General features: G+C 38.9%; 2 protein-coding genes across 2 annotated transcripts; both read left to right on the top strand.

Moving 5' to 3' along the window:
* Positions 1-2404: 2404 nt before the first annotated feature.
* On the top strand, positions 2405-3364 carry LOC108177329 (putative olfactory receptor 2W6). The gene has a single exon (XM_017344806.3). It carries the CDS (start codon positions 2405-2407, stop codon positions 3362-3364), a length of 960 nt encoding a protein of 319 aa, XP_017200295.2.
* Positions 3365-16099: 12735 nt separating this feature from the next.
* Positions 16100-17053, top strand: LOC108177330 (olfactory receptor 2W1-like). The gene has a single exon (XM_017344807.3). The coding sequence runs from the start codon at positions 16100-16102 to the stop codon at positions 17051-17053; it is 954 nt and encodes a 317-aa protein (XP_017200296.1).
* Positions 17054-19739: the final 2686 nt, after the last annotated feature.

The raw sequence follows: 19739 nt of genomic DNA, 5'->3' as shown, positions 1-19739 counted from the left end.
AGAGAAAGGTCTTCCATCTCGTGGTTCACTCCCTAAATGGCCACAACAGCCAGAACTGGGAGAGTTGAAACCAGGAGCCAGGAACTTCTTCTGGGTCTTCCACATGGGTTCAGGGGCCCAAACACTTGGGCCATCCTCCACTGCCTTCCCAGGCCACAGCAGAGAGCTGGATAGAAGAGGAGCAGCAGGAACATGAACCTCTGCCCATTTGGGATGCTGGCACCACAAGCAAAGGCTTAGCCTTCTACACCACATCACCAGCCCCCAGAGAGTTTTTCTTTTTTTAACAAAGCCATACTAAATTGATTTAGTCTGTTATATTCATAATAAAGAAAAAGAGCAAATGCCTGGATATTGCAAAGTGGCACCACTGGACTCAATGTAAGCAAGTGAGAGTCAATAAGGAAAGAATCTGCTTCATGTGAAACTGAGTTCTCTGTCACTAACCTTACGTAAATAGGCTTTGCATGACTATTCTCTGGAATCATCTATGCAGACTATTCACGTCTATTTCAGCTTTCAAATTCATGGCCTTTTAATTCTAACACCACCCCAATATGAAGCAAAGAACCCAGTGCATTTGTATACCAAGTATTTCAGGTTCTCAAGCCCTCCCCTGGCCCTGAGACTCACTACCTCAAAACGTATGTTTGTGTACATTTTTTGTGTGTGGAATTATGTTTGAACATTTTAAAGTTATACAAAAATTTTACGACATTCCAGTTTACTTCTGGACCTTCATGGTAAAATCTCTTGTGTAAAAAAGAAGGAGAAAAGAATATATAGACAGAATAATAACGATGTCCCAGTAGGTGGATATAGCCTGTTACTTTTTGAGCTAAATATGACCAAACACTGTTCCAAGTACTTTCACAAGTATTAATACCCATAAACTCCCTTGAGGAAGGCAATACTGTTACATTTATTTTGCATTTAAAGTACCTAGAATACAAACAGGTTAAATAATTTCCCAAGGAAACATAGCTTTTGAGTGGTGGAGCCTGAATTGGATGCCAGGAATTTTGGAGTAGTTGACAATGTGCTCAGGAACTGTACTTGGTAGCTGACTACTACTATGTAAAAACTAGACATTCAATAATTAAGTTTACATTTTTGTACTGAGAAAAACTACACCTCTCATTATTTGATCACCAAAGCTCCTTATTTGTGATTATAATACTCATTCTAGCTGAAGTGCTTATAACAATTATATATTCAAAATCATTTATCTTCATATTATTTCAAGAGATAATTTCAACAAACAAAGCTTTTATTGCATGGCCCAAAGATACTATAAGTACCCTGGGCCCGAAGTACATGATCATGAATTATCTAGTAAAAACATAATTCAGTCATTAAACAGTGCATCTGTTTAATATGATACAATAATCAGAAAGAGTGAGGTTGTTAAAAGTTTTTATCCCCTGTCTGTATTCTTTTAGAGTTGAAATGAGGTGGTGTTTTTCCATAAAGGGTTTCAAAGCAACCTGAAGATCCACTCATGTAATTGGTACATTCCATGGGAAAGTCAACTCACTGGTTATCTAAGAAATGCTTTGTTGTTTGAATTAGCTGCCTGGCTAATTCTGCTGAATGGCCAGGTGAGTAGAAGCTGACACAGAATGTCACTACATGTATGTGGTGACCAAATGGCTGTGACACTAGTTCAGTTTTTAAATCTGCATGAAATCAATAGGACTATTTGGATGAGGTAATATCAGCTATTAAAGGTACTTTAGAAATATATAGCATATGTACATGTAAGCAAATGCATGTACAGAAAAGAAATAATAGGAAAACAAACTCAAAAAGAGGCAGTGAAGTAGGGATCGCTAGAGTAGATATAACAGGAACAGTGCATGCAATGTTGAGGTGATTGAAAAAACAGGAGGAGAAACAACGTGGTGGTGATTCTGCTTCCAAATTCTTAAGCTTATGCCAAGAAAATATTTCATTTAACTTTTTTTTGTCAACCTCAACTCCTTTGATAAAGGAAGGTTTTATTAGAATCAAGTGATATTTATGTCATAATTTCAAGGAATAATAATTCCTCAAAGTATGTACCCATTTTAAAAAATTTGATAATTAAATTTATGCCTTTATTACTTAATGAAAATATATAGAACCATGTGTACTGATGTAACATTTCACCATTTTCAAATATTACAATTCAGTATTGTTGGGTTTAGCATGTTATTATAGACTCACTTGGGTAAAACTAAACATGAAAATGTTACGATAACTGACAGAGGGAAAATTCGAGATATCTTCCAAATGCGGAAAAAATCAGACAGACAAGTCAGTTCTGCATACTCATGACAAACTTCAGGGATTTTCATTTCTACCTAAGTCTAATACTTACATTGGTTACCGGGGTGTTATTCCTCAGCCTTCAAAAGGAGCAATGGAAACAAGCAATGGAAGTTCTGGGACAGACTTCATCCTTCTAGGGTTTTCTGACCGACCACAGTTAGAACGCATCAGCTCTGCAGTTGTCTTCATCTTCTATGTCGTGACTTTGGTAGGAAACACAACCATCATTCTTGTGTCTTATCTGGATGCCCAGCTCCATACTCCCATGTATTTCTTCTTATCCAATCTGTCTTTTCTGGACCTCTGTTATACAACTAGCATTATCCCCCAGATGCTGGTGAATCTATGGAGTCCAAAGAAATCTATTACATATGGAGGGTGTGTGCTCCAGTTCTTCTCTGCCCTTGTCTTAGGAGCTACAGAATGTCTTCTCTTGGCCGTGATGGCCTATGACCGCTATGCTGCTGTCTGTCAACCTCTTCACTACACAGTAATCATGCACCCTCAGCTATGCCAGAGGATGGTGCTGACTGCCTGGTTGGGTGGTCTTGGCAGTGCCTTAATTCTTTGTTCCTTGACTTTGAAGTTGCCAAGATGTGGGCACAGGAAAGTGGATAATTTTTTCTGTGAGATGCCAGCCTTGATCAAGATGGCTTGTGTTTATTCAAAAGTAATTGAGATTGTTGTCTTTGTTCTTGGAATAGTATTTCTTCTAATACCACTATTACTTATTCTCATCTCATATGGAATCATCACTCACGTTGTAATAAGAATCAGGTCAACATCAAGGTGGCAAAAGATCCTCAATACATGTGGTTCCCACCTCACAGTCGTAACTCTCTTTTATGGAACAGCTATTTATATGTACATGAGGCCACAGCATATCACATATCAAAATGAAGGGAAATTCCTTACTCTTTTTTACACAATTGTCACTCCCAGCTTAAACCCTCTGATCTACACTTTAAGAAACATAGATGTTAAAAGTGCAATAAAGAAACTATTGGGGATTGAAAACTGTCAACCAAAGTCATATTATATGGAAAAATAAATTAAACTGTGGAGAGTTAAAAAAATTATTGGCCTTTATCACCAGAACCTGAATCAATTCACTTATTCAACAACCACTTATTTATTCACCACTCAGAATCTGACTAGGTGCAGTTTCTAACTTTATTTATAAATAATAGAGAAAACAATAAGACACAGATACAAATGCATAAATAAAACACAGTTCATGAATTTGAAACCTTGAAGACTAATCAGAAACCACAGCTAAGTATGTGCAGATACTTAAATATTCACGGAAAATGAAATCAAAAGATAATGCTAATTTTCAATGAACTTTTTGAAGTACCCTCACAGAATTATGAAATCTAGTAAATCTAATAAAAGTTATATTTAAAAACTCTTATATATTCAACATTGACTTTTTTCTTCTCATACTTTTTACTTTTAAGATAAATGTCATTCCCCTTCATTCGCATGATATTGCTATCGCAGCCTCCCTGGTAGAGAATACTACCTACCAATACACATTCCATTTTCTGCTTCAAGTATTAACTGGACTCATGGCCATTGTGCTGCAAGTTACATTTCCTAGCCTGGCCTCCACCAACAAAATGTCAATTATGTATACAGCTTCTGGGTTGTCTTCTTATATAAGGTACTTTCTCTCACCTTCTTCACGCCTCTTCCTCTTGGCTGGAATGTAAATTTGGGTATTAGATAATTATGGCCACATAAACAAGAACAAAACCCCAGGAGAGAATGCATCAGTGTGATGGAAGTGCACAGCAATATCTTAGCAGAACAATCCCTTAACAAAGCAGTACCACCAGACGATTTCAATAGAAAAGTCACTCTATTCTGCAATATCTCTGTTATAGTATCTTAGTTCTTACCTTAGTTGGCCTGACAATAAGATTGAGCTTTATGCTGGAGGAAAATGTAGTCCCCAAACCAAAAATATCATCACTTGGCAATTTATTTGAAATCCAAATTCTAGGACCTATCCCAATATGACTGTATCAGCAATCTCAAGATTAACTCAGCAACATGATTCTACTCAAGATGAAGTTTGAGAACTACTGTTGTATAAAATAGGGAGATTTTGGGTGTCTCAATACAGAAAATTAATGTGCTTTCATAGATTTTAATTAATTTCCTTTCTGATAGATATGTAGATACTTATTTCTCAGAGCTTTTAGATAAATGTCCTAAGTGTCAGGGTCAGTCCATGACAAACCTATTTTTTCACCCAATCTAGAGAAATGAGGAAAATAAGAAGCTTTCAGTAAAATTAAATGAAGTCAGAGTAAAAGGTTTCTGTTTTTTGTTTTGTTTTGTTTTTTTATTCTTTTTGACAGGCAAAGTTAGACAGTGAGAGAGAGAGACAGAGAGAAAGGTCTTCCTTCCATTGGTTCACCCCCCACAGTGGCCACTAAGGCCGCGCAGTGCACTGATCCTAACCCGGAGTCAGGTGCTTCCTCCTGGTCTCCCATGCAGGTCCTCTGCTGCCTTCCCGGGCCACAGCAGAGAGGTGGACTGGAAGAGCAGCAACCGGGACAAAATCCGGCGCCTCAACCGGGACTAGAACCCAGTGTGCTGGCGCCGCAGGTGGAGGATTAGCCTAGTGAGCCGCGGCGCTGGCAAAAGGTTGCTGTTTACTTAATATAATACTCTTCTTGTACTTTGGTTTTAAAATGTTCTTTTTCTCTTTTTTGAATGGCTCTGGTAGTGCACGCTAATTTTTTTAGAAAGGGGCTTAAAGCTCTTAACTGAGAAGACAAAATTTAGTAATCTCATGTTTGTTCTCCATTTTTCACTTATTTTTCTTGTAACTACATTCAAATCTGGATATTCCTGTGCTGGGAAATAAACTATTCCAGTTTTCTACAAGTCAGTCAAACATTTTGGAGACTGGAGTTCCTCCTTATCTGTGAAAGACTCTTCTCATCGAAAAATGCCCTGCTATGTCATCTCAAGGCAGAGTAAGACACCACCTACAAGAAATAATTGGGAAGAGAAGCAGTATAGTTTATGATTTCTCTCTCTCGCTCGCTCTTGCTCTTGCTCTTGCTCTCTCATCTTTAAGATCTGTGGTTCTTAAATTTCACAGTGAAAACATCATACCTTTATTTCAAGATTTGGATTCCTCTTTGAAAATGACTTTAAAATCGTAAATCGTTAGATTTTTAAAAAGTGGTTGATTTTGTAATATTGGGTAAAAGTGAAGAATATGAAGGGGGAGGGTGATATCAGAGAATAGGGAATGCATGAAGACAATATAAACTTTATGATGTCATAAAGACTAGAAAAGGGACAGGAGAATAGGATGACAAATTTATGGCTACCAAAAATGAATATTAATTTTCCTGTCATAAGAGCTGATCCCAAATCTTGTTAGACATTTGATTTATTACTTAAAAACCTGCTACATCAATCTTCTATAACCAATTAAAATCTTAATTCAAGGCCTGGTGTTGTGGCACAGTGAGTTAAGCCACCCCTTCTATGCTCACACCCCATATCACAATGCCAGTTTGAGTCCTGGCTACTCTGCTTCTGAGTCAGCTTCCTGCTAACATACCTGGGAAGGCAGTAAAGATGGCTCAAGTACCTGGGACCTTGCCACCCTTGTGAGATACGGATGGAGTAGAAAATTAGAGTAGTTTATTCACCAGCACAGGGATAAAGACCCAATTTAGTATAGGCTTTAAACCTCGAACAAGCACCAGGCCCACCATAATGGAACCCAGTACAGCTCCATGATCCTTACCCAAGGATGGAGCCTCTGCACCTGCATTAGCCTGATAGCCAAGAGACTTTCTCCACTAGCCTTTACCAAACCTGCATCAGCTTAGTGGGGAGACAGACTCAACTCCATCCATTAGGAGGAAAGATGAGGAAGTAAGCACAGGACTTTGCCCTAGAACCCAATGCCAGGCCAGTGAAATTCAGCATTGAGAGGATCCTACCAGTCTCTACTCCCAGTTCACTGCTGATGAGCAGAGTCTGTGGTCCCTCCCCAGTGCCAGGTAGAGACCCATGGCCTCATTCAGATGAACCTGTGTTCAGGTTAGCCTCTCCTGTGGCTGAGTATAGTGGTCTCAAGCATGAACATACCACAGCATTAGGCAAATTATAGCATCATGGGTCCCTGAACTGTACCTGTCTTATCAGGCTGTAAACTCTGGATGTGATTGAGTATTGGTGGCACCAATTTGCCGCATCTTGGCCTAGGACTTGTTCCCCCATAGCAAGCATAGTGCTTGGCAGAATCCTACACTGCCTGACCAAAGGCTAGTGACCGCGGACAGGGGGTCTGGATTCTTTCCTCCTTTGAAAGAGGCTCATAGGGATGGACTACACTTTTTTAGGCCATCGATATTGAACAATAGACCAACTGCAGATCTGAGACAAACTTGGGTCTGGGGTACCCTCTAGTCTGAAATGGTGTCAAACCAACCAATCACAAACTCACATCAATCCTGGATTTGAGGTGCCATCTAGTGCTGATAGAACAGCAGTGTCCACCAGCTCAGAGAACATAAGCAGCCTGGATAGTTTCTAGAAACCTGGATAAAATTTCAAACCAGACTACAAAGACTGGAATAAATACTTAATCCCCCAAGCATAGACATCACCACATGCCAACAAGAACCAAGAATTTCAGGGAGCAGTGACCTCACCTAACATTAAAGGTGCCGGGTACCAACCAAACAGCAATAAATGAGGCTGCTCCTCTTCTCATCCAGCTCTCTGCTGGTGGCCTGAGAAAGAAGTGGAAGATGGTTCAAGTGCTTGGATCCCTGCACCTACATGGGGGACCTGGAAGAAGTTCCTGGCTCCTGGCTTTGGATGAGCCCACCTCCTGCCATTGTGGCCATTTGAGGAGTGAACCAGTGGATGGAAGACCTTTCTCTCTGTGTCTCCCTCTCTGGGTAACTCTGCCTCTCAAATAAATAAATAAATCTTTTATTTAAAAAAGTTCTTTTCTATAAAAACAGTGAGTTTTTCAAGGTGGAAGAAAGAAATGCTAAGGTGAGAAGAAAAGGCTGAGAAGAAAACATTAGAAAGTATAAAATTTCCTAGTCAGAGAAATTATATGAACAAATTCAGATTAATCATTATAAACCACTTACCTCTTTAATATAAAGACAAAATGATAAAAACAAAGTGAACAAAACAATAAAAAATCATAATAACATTAATATGTTGAGATAGTCAACATGAAAGTACATAAAATGAGACACTGGAAATACAAAATGTGAGGAGGAATACAGTGCAAGTAAAAAAAGGTGTTAATTTTTTCTTCTCCCCTTTTCTGTTTTCTTTTTTCATTTGTTTGTTCTTGTAGTAAAAGTAGGAGAGAGACACCAGGTATTTGCAGTCTATGGATTCTCTCTGGAAAGCTACAAATACTTGTCAGCAGTGGTTGCTGCTTTTTTTCCTCCAAAGATGTATTTATTTATTTTAAAGAATTACACAGAGAGAGGAAGGGGCAGGGAGGGTGTGCAGGGAAGAAAGAGAGATCTTCCTTTCACTGCTTCATTCCCCAAATGGCCACATAGGCCAGGGCTGGGCCAGGCAGAAGCCGGGAGCTTCTTCTTGGTCTCCCACGTGGTGCAGGAATCACAAGCACTTAAGCTATCTTCTGCTACTTTTAGCAGGGAGCTGGATCAGAAGTGGAACAGTTGGGTCCCAAACCAGCACCAATATAGGATGTTGGTATTGCAGGCTGTACCCCAGTACAGCACAACACTACACCCCTGCCCTCTTTGTGTTTCTTTTCCCCTATTTATAATCAATGTTGTTACTAGTATTTTGAATAGGTTACTACAATCAAAAGATTTTTCCAAAACCACAAAACAAAAGTCTGTAATAAACACATCACAAAAAATAAGCAGGAAAGGTATTGTGGCACAGTGGATTCAGCTGCCACTTGGCATGCCTACATGCTATCTCTGAATTCAAATGCTGGCTACTATGCCAGTTTCCAAACCAGTTACCTGCTAACACATGGAAGGCAGCTGTTGATGACCCAAGTATTTGGGTCCCTGCCACCCATATGGGAGACCTGAATGGAGTCTTTGGCTCCTGACTTAAGCCTGGCCCAGCCCTGGCTATTGCAGCCATCTGGGGAGTGAAGCAGTGGATGGAAGATCTCTTTGTCTTTGTGTGTGTGTGTGTCTCTCTCTCTCTTACTCTCTGTTGCCTTTCAAATAAATAAGTAAATTTTTTTTAAGAAAAGAATTTCTGACAAATAAGAAGTACATTTTTAAAAGTAAAAAAGCCAATAAACAAGTGGAGAGAAAACATTTGCTGGGTACATTACCAACCAAATTAAAAGCAAATATGAAGATCTACAAATATGCAAGAAAAATAGAATCTACAAATAGACATTTCAAAGAAGAAAAATTATGCATGACAATAGCTATATGAAGATATATTTAGCCTCATTAGTTATTAGGAAAATGAAAATCAAGGCCACTGTTAGATAGTATGTACATCCTTTCAGTTGACAAGAATGTAAATGGATGCAATACTTTTGGAATGTTGGGAAAACATAGATCAATGGGATAATATACATAATGAAGGTGGGATAAACTGACACAACTACATTGAAGGAAAATGGCTTATAAAGCTTACTATTTACTTATTACCTAAACCAGAAATTCTTCTGTTAGGTACATGTCCAGAGGAAAGTATTGCCGATGTGTCCCAAGAGATGTATACAAAATTGTTCATCAAGGCACATTTCAAATGAGCCAAAAACTATAATCAGCACCCACATGGGAGACCCGAAAGAAGCTCCAAGCTCCTGGCTTCGGATTGGCCCAGCTCCAGCCATTGAGACCATTTGGGGAGTGAACCATTAGATGAAGACCCTCTTTCTCTCTCTCTCACTCTTTCTCTTTCTCCTCTGTTATTCTACCTTTAAAAAAACAAGTTCATGAAATGTATATTATGGAAAAACAATGCATGGATTTTAAAAAATTTGTTGGAGGAGGGTAGTATTGTGATATAGCAGTTAACATTATCTTCTGTGATGCCTACGTTTCATATGGGCGCCACTTCAGGACCCAGCTGCTCCACTTCCAATCCAGCTCCCTGCTAATGAATTGGAAAAACGACAGAAGATGGCCCAAATGCTTGGGCCCCTACACTCATGTGAGAGACCCAGATGAAGCATCTGGCTCCTGGCTTCAGCCTGGCTCAGTTCTGGCCCTTGTAGCCATCTGAGCAGTGAACAAGTAGATGGAAGATCTCTCTCTCTCTCTCTCTCTCTCTCTCTCTCCCCCTCCCTCTTTCTCTCTCTCTCTCTCCCCACTCTCTGTAACTCTTTCAAAATAAATAAATAAATATTTTGCACCAGAATAAATTTCTTTTTTTAAAGATTTATTTATTTATTTGAAAGGCAGGGTTACAGAGAGGGAGAGAGAGAGGGAGAGGGAGAGAAAGAGAAAGAGGTCTTCCATCTGCTGGTTCACTCCCCAAATGACCACAACAGCCAGAGCTGGGCTGATCCGAAGCCAGGAGCCAGAAGCTTCCTCCAGGTCTTGGACGCAGGTGCCAGGGACCAAGGATTTGGGCTTCAAAAATTCACAGTATCTTTTAATTTCATTTTCCATTAATTTTTGAAGCCCCTTAATATGGTTCATGAACCTAGAATTGTGATGATTCCATAATTTTTAATCAAATATTAAATATTTCCTTCCTATAGACGAAACACATAAATAATTTAATTTTATAATAATTGATATCTTAGTTTCTGAATAAAACAAATTTCAGTTAAGTGTGTTAATATCTATAGAGCTGATTGACATGATATACTTAATTTTTAATGTAAGTTTAATATAGGCCATAAAGGGGCCGGCGCCGCGGCTCAGTAGGCTAATCCTCCACCTTGCAGCGCCAGCACACCGGGTTCGGGTTCTAGTCCCGGTCGGGGCACTGGATTCTGTCCCGGTTGCCCCTCTTCCAGGCCAGCTCTCTGCTGTGGCCAGGGAGTGCAGTGGAGGATGGGCCCTACACCGCATGGGAGACCAGGATAAGTACCTGGCTCCTGGCTTCATATCAGCGCGGTGCGCCGGCCGCGGCAGCCATTGGAGGGTGAACCAACGGCAAAGGAAGACCTTTCTCTCTGTCTCTCTCTCTTACTGTCCACTCTGCTTGTCAAAAAAAAAAAAAATATATATATATATATAGGCCATAAATAAATTTATCTTATTAAATAATTGCCATTGAAGAAATCTAGGAAAAAAAAAGGAGAAAGTGAAACTTAAAGTCTTAGGGGAACTTTTCAGAAGATTGTTCTGTGGGTATGCCTCTGACCTTACTCATAGATTTCTTTAATTACCTCTGTGAAGCACCAGTCCCTAAGGTCTTAATCACATCAACATAGGTAGCCTTTAGACTTTGACATAAATGCCTCCCCATCACAAGTTAATGATTCTTAGAATACACTTTGACCACCAGTGTGCTCTCCTGTTTCAGCAAAAATCTACTTAAATAATATGACTAACAAGAATATGTGCTAAAAGACTATGTTCACTCAAAGTGCATTTAACTCTTCATAAATCAACTCGTTCACTAGTTCAATGTCTAGTTTCTCTAACATTGACATTACTTAGGCACTCTGTTCAACGTTAGTTCAGCCGCTGTATTTAAATTTGAATGGGACTGTGGGGCAGGATGTGAAACTGGGAAGTGAAACCCAATTTTCAGGACTTAAGAGATCATCCAACAAGAATTCCTTTCTGATTATTAATGAAGTGGGGAATCATTGTAATAGTAATGTGGATACATTTGAACCAAATGGAAGTATGACCACTGTGGATTCTTCCTACAGGAAAATAGAAATATATTCTAATCTTTCAGCCTTCTGGTAAGTATTCTCTGTTATCTTCAACAGAAAAAGACACAGGGTAGAAAACAGAAATCTAAATACCATTTACCTCAGTCTGAAATGAACATAAAAATGGGAGTGATATATGAGATATAAATCATACCAGTGATGTCCTCTCAGGAGTCAGGATTAAATGTCTATAAGGACAGTGAGTGGATTTTAAAGTAATCAAATTTTCTCTTTTAACCAAAGCATCTCGCTAAATGTCTTATACTTAACAGATCATTTACTCCTCCTTGCAACCATCCTACAAAGCAGGTGCCGCTAGAATAACTATTTTACAGATGAAAAAATTGAGACTTAAGGAGTTTAACTGGCTACTCAAGAGTACACACGAAGGCATGCCTGAGGCGAGTACAAAAAAAATACAGGTGGTCAGAATCCGGAGTCTTTAGCTTTATTTTTCTACTTGCATTTTGTATAACTGCAGCAATGTGCTTCTTGCTTTATAATTAATAAAAGACCAATTTAACATGTTTTTGGATTTTGCAACTCTTTAGCTACTCTTGAAATTTTTGTGGACTAATTATCTCCCAATATTATTACATACCTCTAAATTATATCTAAATATGGTTAATTTATCTTAAATTTTACTGAGGAAAGCAAATTGCTAATTTATGTTATATTATTCAGGACTGAAGACCACAGTAAAAAAAAATGAATTTCAATTAAAATGTAGTGTGTCTCTTTTTTATCATATATTTCTATAACTCCAGTGCTCTGTCTCATTTTTAATATCACATTCGCCTTTAAACTAAAACTTTTTAAAAACCTAAAGATTGAAACATAAGGCTTAAATCAATATGAAAAATGTTAAACAGCACAGAATTAAAATCCCATATTTGGATTCACAACATTAAATTACATAAAGTATAATTCCTGCCTTGGCAGCATTTCCAATAATGATATCTGGGGTCTTGTGTGATATAAAGTTTAAATAGAGCTAGAAATGTTTATACCTGCTAAAAGTAACTAACATATATTTTAGAAAATGTGTTCTGTTCTCTTCAGTAGTGTTGCACATATAGAATGTTGTGTTCATATTTGAATTCACAAATTTGAGGTATTTGATAAATCAGCGTGTCCAGCACAGGACAACCCGAAAAGCATAACAATTACAGGTCATGCAATGTCAGAAACAGCTAACAATATGCTTTGTCTGAGAACAGAAATTTTAGTGTATTTGGTAAGAGATTCTAATAGCAAAAAAGACTTAAAAGTCACAAACTTTTTTAATAAGCAACACTAAACTTTATTGACCAGAGACACTCATTTGAGTAATGAAACTCCTGAAATGTAAGGTAGTGATTAGTATAAACATAAAGGATACTTCAGTGAACATGGAGGATTATTATTGGGATGAGGCACAAAGAGAAGCTCCCTGAGTGGTTGACAAAGCCCTGTTTCTTGGCTAGAGTGATAAGTACAGGAATATTCACTTAAAATCATCAAGTGTTAGCTGGTGCCGTGGCTCAATAGGCTAATCCTCCACCTTGCGGCGCCGGCACACCGGGTTCTAGTCCCGGTTGGGGCGCCGGATTCTGTCCTGGTTGCCCCTCTTCCAGGCCAGCTCTCTGCTATGGCCAGGGAGTGCAGTGGAGGATGGCCCAGGTGCTTGGGCCCTGCACCCCATGGGAGACCAGGAAAAGCACCTGGATCCTGGCTCCTGCCATCGGATCAGCGTGGTGCGCCGGCTGCAGCAGGCGGCCATTGGAGGGTGAACCAACGGCAAAAGGAAGACCTTTCTCTCTCTCACTGTCCACTCTGCCTGTCAAAAAAAAAAAAAAATCATCAAGTGTTTATTTTTAGTTTGTTTCTTGTATTTATGTATCATTTTATAATAAAAAAAAGTTCTTTTAGGACACCATAATGAATTGACTATTCTATGTGATTCTCAGAATAAAAGAAAAAAAGCCAAAGTTCAGAATCTTTGAACTCAGTATAAGCATGAAGCACTGATTAAAGGAGCGTGTGAAAATGGCTTGCCTGTTGCTGAAGTATGCACATAATACTTGCATGAAAATTTTTGTGCCAGGATCTCCAAGGCAGGGCAGAAGGCTGCAATCATGGCTGCTGAAGTTGGTTTCAACTTTATATAATGCCCTTTTAATTCTCAACACTCTCCACTGTGAAGCAATCAAAAGAACTCAGTGCACTTTGGAATGCAACCAGAGTAATCAAAGCTTTTGTGGAGCTCCAACCTTCTCCTGGCCTTGAGGTTCATGAGCTGAATATTGGCATTCAGTTCGTGCATATTTTCTGTGCATAAGTATGTTCATTGTTAAAGTTATACAAAATTTTTAAATATTCCAGTTTAGCTCTAGAAATTCATGGCAAAATCACTAGTATTAAGAATAAATGGAATAAGTATACTCTATCTAAAATCATAATGATCTGGTGATATATGGATATAATTTATCATTTTTAGAATTAAATATGAGCCAAGCTCAATTCCAGGTATTAATTTTTCCAAGTATTAATCCTTACAACTTTCCTTTGCTGAAGAGAATATTGTTATATAATTGCTTTGTATATGAAGAACCTGATACACAAACAGGTTAAATAATTGCCCAAGGACACATGACTTCCAAGCAGTGAAGTGCAAATTTGATGCAAGGTGTTTTGAATCCAGAACTTGTGCCCTCAAGCACTATGTGTTGACCTAGCTTATATCCTACATTAAAGCTGAGCACTCAATAATTAATTTACATTTACATTTTCTTTTTTTAGAATTACCTATTTTTTTTATTTGAGAGAGAGAGAGAGAGAGAGAGAGAGAGACAAAGGTCTTCTTGGCCGGCGCCTTGGTTCACTAGTCTAATCCTCCACCTTGCGCCGCCAGCACACCAGGTTCTAGCCCCGGTCGGGGCACTGGATTCTGTCCTGGTTGCCCCTCTTCCAGGCCAACTCTCTGCTGTGGCCCGGGAAGGCAGTGGAGGATGGCCCAAGTGCTTGGGTCCTGCACCCCATGGGAGACCAGGAGAAGCACCTGGCTCCTGCCTTCGGAGCACCTCGCCGGCTCGCGGCGGCCATTGGAGGGTGAACCAATGCATTGGAGGGTGAACCAACGGCAAAAGGAAGACCTTTCTCTCTCTCTCTCTCTCTCTCTCTCAAAAATTAAAAAAAAAAAAATTAAAAAAAAATAGATTTCTTTAGACCCCATAGATTTACCAGCATCTGGGGGATAATGCTAGTTGTATAACAGAGGTCCAGAAAAGACAGATTGGATAAGAAGAAATACATGGGAGTATGGAGCTGGGCGTCCAGATAAATTGTCAAAAATTAAAAAAAAAAAAAAAAAAAGAAAGAAAGAAAGGTCTTCTTTCCATTGGTTCACCCCCAAATGGCTGCTGCTATGGCCGGAACTACACCGATCCAAAGTCAAGAACCAGGTGCTTCCTCCTGGTCTCCTATGCACTTGGGCCATCCTCCACTTCCTTCCTGGGCCACAGCAGAGAGCTGGACTGGAAGAGGAGCAACCAGGACTAGAACCCGGCGCCCATATGGGATGCCCGCACTGCAGGCGGAGGATTAACCAAGTGAGCCATGGCGCCAGCCCCTATATTTACATTTTCATATTGAGATCAACTACATCCCTATCTCATAATACTTAGTAATAGAAGTTCCTCCTTTATAATACTGTCATGTTATAACAAAACAGTTTATAATAATTATATACTCTAAATAACTTATCTTCACATTATTTTACTATATAATTGCAGTATATGAGTTTTTATTTCATAGTTCCTACAAATCTAGGTCTGAAATTTATGATCAGGAAGTATTTGCAGAAGAAAATATTTAAAAATTTTGTCATTAAACATTCCATTTACTCAATGACATTGTATAATATTCAGGAACAGTGAGATTGATGGCATTTGTATCCTTTGTCTGCACTCTTGTAGAGTCAAAATGAAGGATAGTTTCACATAAAAGATTAAAAAAAAATTGAAGACCTCACATAATTGAGAAATTCCATGGGGAAAAACAAGTCATCAGCTTAATGAATGTTTGTTGTCTGAATTATCTGATGGTTAGTTCTGAAGGACCAGGTGACGAGTAGAAATAAATTGCTGTTACATGTATGTGGTATCCAAATGGCTCTGGAATTAGTCCAACTTTTTACTACAACAAATCAATGGGATTATTTAGGTGGTGTTAAGGGTATTCAACAAAACATATGGCCTTTGTACATAAGTAAATGTTAATATAAGAAATATGTTGCTTCCTGACAAACAGAAACAAACCCCAAAACTGGCAGTGAAAAAGAAAATACCAAAATTTATTTCTTAAGAACAGTTTATGCAACGTTTAAAAGGATCAAATATATGAAGAGGAGGTTGGAGGTAATTGTGGTTATGATTATGATTATAGTGATTGGGAAATAGACATGTGGAAGTGACTATGCTTTCAAATGGTATAAATATCCCAAGAAAATATGTCATTTAGATATTTACTTCAACTAATTTGATAAAGCAAACATTTGTATGGTCAAGTAATGCTTGCGTCATAATGTCAAAAACAACTCCTCAAAATACATCCTACACTTAAAATTCTATAATTAACTATATGATTTTATTACTTAATCAAAATACACAGAACCATTTGTGATATATTAATCCTTTTCAATGACTTATAATTCAGAAATTAGGTTACTGTACTATTTTAAACTCACTTTGGTAGGATTAAATGCACAGAGGCTCTGGATACTGAACACTGAGGAAATGTAACAGAGATGATCCGAAGAGGCAAAAAAAAATGCAAATAAGTAAGTTTTAGATACTCATGACAAACTTCAGGGATTTTTATTTCTACCTAAAGCTGAAATTTTTGCTGGTTACTGTGGTATGGTCTCCTAGCCTTTCGAAAGTAATGGAAACAAGCAATGGAAGTTCCGGGACAGACTTCATCCTTCTGGGGTTTTCTGACCGACCACAGTTAGAACGCATCATCTCTGCAGTTGTCTTCATCTTCTATGTCGTGACTTTGGTAGGAAACACAACCATCATTCTTGTGTCTTATCTGGATGCCCAGCTCCATACTCCCATGTATTTCTTCTTATCCAATCTGTCTTTTCTGGACCTCTGTTATACAACTAGCATTATCCCCCAGATGCTGGTGAATCTATGGAGTCCAAAGAAATCTATTACATATGGAGGGTGTGTGCTCCAGTTCTTCTTTGCCCTTGACTTGGGAGCCACAGAATGTCTTCTCTTGGCCGTGATGGCCTATGACCGCTATGCTGCTGTCTGTCAACCTCTTCACTACACAGTAATCATGCACCCTCAGCTATGCCAGAGGATGGTGCTGACTGCCTGGTTGGGTGGTCTTGGCAGTGCCTTAATTGTTTGTTCCCTGACTTTGAAGTTGCCAAGATGTGGGCACAGGAAAGTGGATAATTTTTTCTGTGAGATGCCAGCCTTGATCAAGATGGCTTGTGTTTATTCAAAAGTAATTGAGATTGTTGTTTTTGCTCTCGGAGTAATCATTCTATTAACACCACTATTACTTATTCTTATCTCATATGGAGTCATCGCTCAAGCTGTAATGAGGATCAAGTCAGCAGCAAGGTGGCGTAAGGTTCTAAATACATGTGGTTCCCACCTCACCGTAGTAACCCTGTTTTATGGGACAATCATTTATATGTACATGAAGCCACAGAATAAGACATCTCAAGATGAAGGGAAGTTCTTCACTCTCTTTTACACAATTGTCACACCCAGTCTTAATCCTCTAATTTACACCTTAAGAAACAAAGATGTGAAGAATGCAGTGAAGAGAATACTGAGGATAGGAAAAAGTTCAACTAAGACATTAGTTAGATAGAAAAATCAACCAGATTGTAGAGTTAAAGAAATATTATCCTGTATCAACAGAAGCCGATCAGTTACTTTATTCAAAGATAATTTATTCAGTGTTCTCTATGTATCAAGAATTATACTAGGTATAATATTTAACTTTGTAAATAAATAGAAAATAGAAGTGGTAAGGAGATACAGACATAAAAATAAAACACAATTATGGACTAATCAGGGAATACAGACAAGTACATAGCTATGAAATGTAGTTATATTTAATGAATGAGGTGTGTGCTAAGTATTCAGCAAAGATTTCACATGGCCATCTATCCTAACGAAGAATTATACTGGATGCCGATTTTTCTTCCAAGACTCAGTACATATTTGAAAAATGACAGTCCTCTTGATTCAAATGTTATTGCCAGAGCAGCCTACCAATGCACATTCCACCTTCTGCCTCAAGTCTTAACTCATCTGCGCACTGTGCTGTAAGTCACTTTCCTTAGCCTGGGCTCCACCAACACAATGCCAGGAAAATGGTGTGTGCACCTTGTGGGTCATCTTCCTAGGTATGAAGAAGCTACTTCACCCACTCCTCTTGCCATTGATTGGAATGTAAATGTGGAGGGTTCCCAGCTTTGAACATGCAAATGAAAACAAAACTCTGAGAATTCAAGAATAAGATAAAAGAATACTAATCACAGTAGCAAAGTAAGGACTACAAACTATTGTAGAAGAAAAATATCTATATTGTATAATATTAATTAAGCCACCAGATTTTGGAGTCTCTCTCCTATAGTGTTGTGCCTGAGCAAGTGCAAACAGAGGAGCAGCACACACTGATAAAATTTGATGGTCCTTTATTGCTGGCAGTGGAGAGTGGGCTCATGCTCTAAAGAACTCTTGACTCTGAAGCTCAAATCAACAGGATTTATGCAGGCAAAAATCACAAGGTGGGGAGGGGGAGTACATTGCTAGGATTGGGAGGAGAGGGGGAATACAAGGTTATTTGGGTCAAGCTGACCTAAGGCCTATGTGAAACTAACATCAATTACAATCTTAACATTAATCCAGGTGCAGCCTATCTGTTTTAAGCTTGCGCAATCATGCTAAGGAGTGTCTGTGTTCTGCCTAGTGCGATGCAGTGTACTGTTAATCATAGTTGTTGTAGACCAGAATCTCACAGTGGGGGGGGGTGCTTCCTCAAGATGGAGTCTCTGGTGCTGTAAAATGGAGTACCTACTATCAAAGTACCTACTATCAAAGTGTTACTTCAATAGTAGTTTAGCTCTTGCCATTTTATGGCCCAATAATGAGTTTAGACTTAATCCTGGAGAGAAATGTGGCCCTTGGACAGTAAATATCAGCATCACATGGTAACTTCTTAGAAATTCAAATCTTGGTCCCCAACCCAGAACTACTGAGTTAACAATCTGAGGGTGGTCCCAGGAATCTACTTTTTTTTTTTTTTAAATAAACATTCCAAGTGATTCTATCAGACTAAAGTTTGAGAAGCACTCTTTCAGGGACTGCGTAGATATTGAATATCTCCAAAGAGAAATTAACATGGCTTTATAGATTTTAATTTATTTCTTCCCTGGTAGATACATGAAAGACGGTAGATATCGATTTCTCAAAGCTTTTAGATAAATGCCCTAATGTCAAATTTAGAACAGGGCTGGTCTTTGAACGATAAAGGACCCTTCCCCCAATCTGGAGAAATGAGAAAATGCTTCTCATAAGATGAAATGAAGTCAGTGAAAAATTTGTTTTTTAAAACCATATCCTAGGGGCCGGCGCTGTGGCTCACTTGGTTAATCCTCTGCCATGTGGCACCGGCATCCCATATGGGCGCCAGGTTCTGTCCTGGTTGCTCCTCTTCTGGTCCAGCTCTCTGCTGTGGACCTAGAGGGCAGTGGAGGATGGCCCAAGTACTTGGGCCCCTGCACCCACATGGGAGACCAGGAGGAAGCACCTGGCTCCTGGCTTAGGATCGGGGCAGCGCCGGCCATCACGGCCATTTGTGGGGTGAACCAACGGAAGGAAGACCTTTCTCTCTCTCTCTCTCTCTCACTGTCTATAACTCTACCTGTCAAATAAAAAAAAAATTAAAACCATATCCTTCTCCTACTTGTTTTTATATGCTTTCTTCAGTTGAATGTTGTAAAACATGGTAAATTTTTTTGAAAAGAGCTTGATGGTCTTAATCAACAAAACAAAAATTAGCAATTTCATGCTGTCCCTACCACCCTCCCATCCACCCCCGCACACATTTTTTCACTTTATTTTACTGGGAAATGCCTTCAAAATCTGAGGGTCTCAGTGATGGAGATTCACTTCTCTATGAGTCAGTCTTTCAGAAATTCAAAATCCTTCCTGCATGTGAAAGATTTCTCCCATCTACCATGACCATGTTGTGGCAATCAAAAGCCAAGTAAGCCACCAACTTCGTGGAGTAATTGGGAGGGCAAGCAAGTAGTAAGAATTCATGATCTCTCTTGCCAGACTTCAAACTCTATGATTCCCCCAATTTCCATAATAAGAACGTCATAACCATAGTTTAAAGTTTGGATCTCTCTCTACAACTAAATTTAAAACTGTAAATTGTATAAGCCATGGTTAAAAATGAAGAATATAAGATAGGCTAATGATATCAGACAATAGATAAAATAAGGAAAACTTTGTTATTATAAAAACTACAGAAGGAAAAGTAT

The sequence above is a fragment of the Oryctolagus cuniculus genome, chromosome 5 (assembly GCF_964237555.1).
Source record: "Oryctolagus cuniculus chromosome 5, mOryCun1.1, whole genome shotgun sequence".
Taxonomy (NCBI): domain Eukaryota; kingdom Metazoa; phylum Chordata; class Mammalia; order Lagomorpha; family Leporidae; genus Oryctolagus; species Oryctolagus cuniculus.
Note: the sequence above shows the minus strand (reverse complement) of the source record. Positions and strands in the feature narration are given on the sequence as shown.

What these genes read in the sequence shown, in the direction of transcription:
- LOC108177329 (XM_017344806.3), top strand. Translation starts at nt 2,405, where the DNA reads ATGGAAACAAGCAATGGAAGTTCTGGGACAGACTTCATCCTTCTAGGG.
- LOC108177330 (XM_017344807.3), top strand. Translation starts at nt 16,100, where the DNA reads ATGGAAACAAGCAATGGAAGTTCCGGGACAGACTTCATCCTTCTGGGG.